At 51.9% G+C, this 1,177-nt stretch overlaps 1 gene segment (V, D, J or C); it reads right to left on the reverse strand.

Moving 5' to 3' along the window:
• LOC105289428 overlaps nucleotides 1-52 on the reverse strand; it is a 6,527-nt gene extending 6,475 nt beyond the window's left edge. The window contains 1 exon segment of the C gene segment in view: nucleotides 48-52. Within this exon segment, the coding sequence occupies nucleotides 48-52 (5 nt within the window).
• Between the last annotated feature and the right edge of the window lie 1,125 nt (nucleotides 53-1,177).

Raw genomic sequence — 1,177 nt, forward strand, 5'->3', positions numbered from 1 at the left:
TCACACAGTGACACAGCCTCGAACACAAACTTTGTCAACTCCTTTACCCCATGCCCAACACCATCTGCAGCTGCACTGGAAGCCCAAAGTCCAGCCTCCTTGTCACGGGTGGTGATCTGGCAGATGGTAGGGTGAGATGCGGTGGCTCCTTTGAATGGAATTTCAGTTGTCATTGTGAAATAATGACTAGGCTTCTTGAATCACAGAGAACGTGCAGCTGAGACCCCTATCAGAGCTGGGGAATCTGGTGGAATCCTGGATGCCACCACATCCTCAGCAGAGGCGGTCGAGTGGATTTCAGGGACGGGAATGGGAAGTGTGGTTCAAAGAAGAATGATGTTTACCCTCAGGACCCAGATACTTCTGCACAGTGATGACCACCGGCTCTCTGACCTAGGCTGGGCCAGCCTGAAGGTGCAGTGGAATGGTCACTGTTTGGTCCTCCTATTGAGCTGGTGGTGACAGCCACCTCCTTGCTGGCATGCATGGGCTAAATTCGAGCAGGAATGGCCCAGTCAGGGCCCTGGGCATCTGGGGATGCGGTCACTGCTCCCAGCACATATTCTCTGAGTTTTGAGTGTGCGAGTGTCCAGTGTCCCTTCATTCCTTTTGATGTACACGTGTCCTGGTTCAGAACATCTCTAGTTAAGAGTACCCCCAACCTATGACGCACATTGTACCGCATGGTATGGGTGGGTCCCCCATAGTCAGGGTCTCAGACTGCTTTCCAGCCACTTTATGTCATCTGCAGAGGTTACACAATGTACACAGAGGCCTGACACCCTTCTCTCTCTGACACAGCATCATGCTCATCAAGCAGTGTCTCATTCTGCAGAGATCTGCCTGCCATTTCTGTCCAGACCCTCTGCTGCAACCTCCCTCAGGTCTCCAGGTCTCACTCTCAATCTGCACTGGAATGTTCCTGCCCTTTAACTTGTCACAGGTCATTCCTGAACACCCAGAAGCTGGGAACTACAGTGACTGGCACGTCTATAGCCAAGTCCACCCAGGGACCCCACTGCTATACCTTCTACCCCAGCTCTTCTGGAAACTCCCAGAGCAATGCCCACCACAACCATGTTTGTGAATGGATGTATGTCGGCATGACCATTATGTATGTAAGTGTATGTCGACATGCATTACTGTGTGTGCATGTGCGTGTGTGTGTGTGTGTGTG

This window comes from Pteropus vampyrus, unplaced genomic scaffold, assembly GCF_000151845.1.
Source record: "Pteropus vampyrus isolate Shadow unplaced genomic scaffold, Pvam_2.0 Scaffold23, whole genome shotgun sequence".
NCBI classification, from domain to species: Eukaryota; Metazoa; Chordata; class Mammalia; order Chiroptera; family Pteropodidae; genus Pteropus; species Pteropus vampyrus.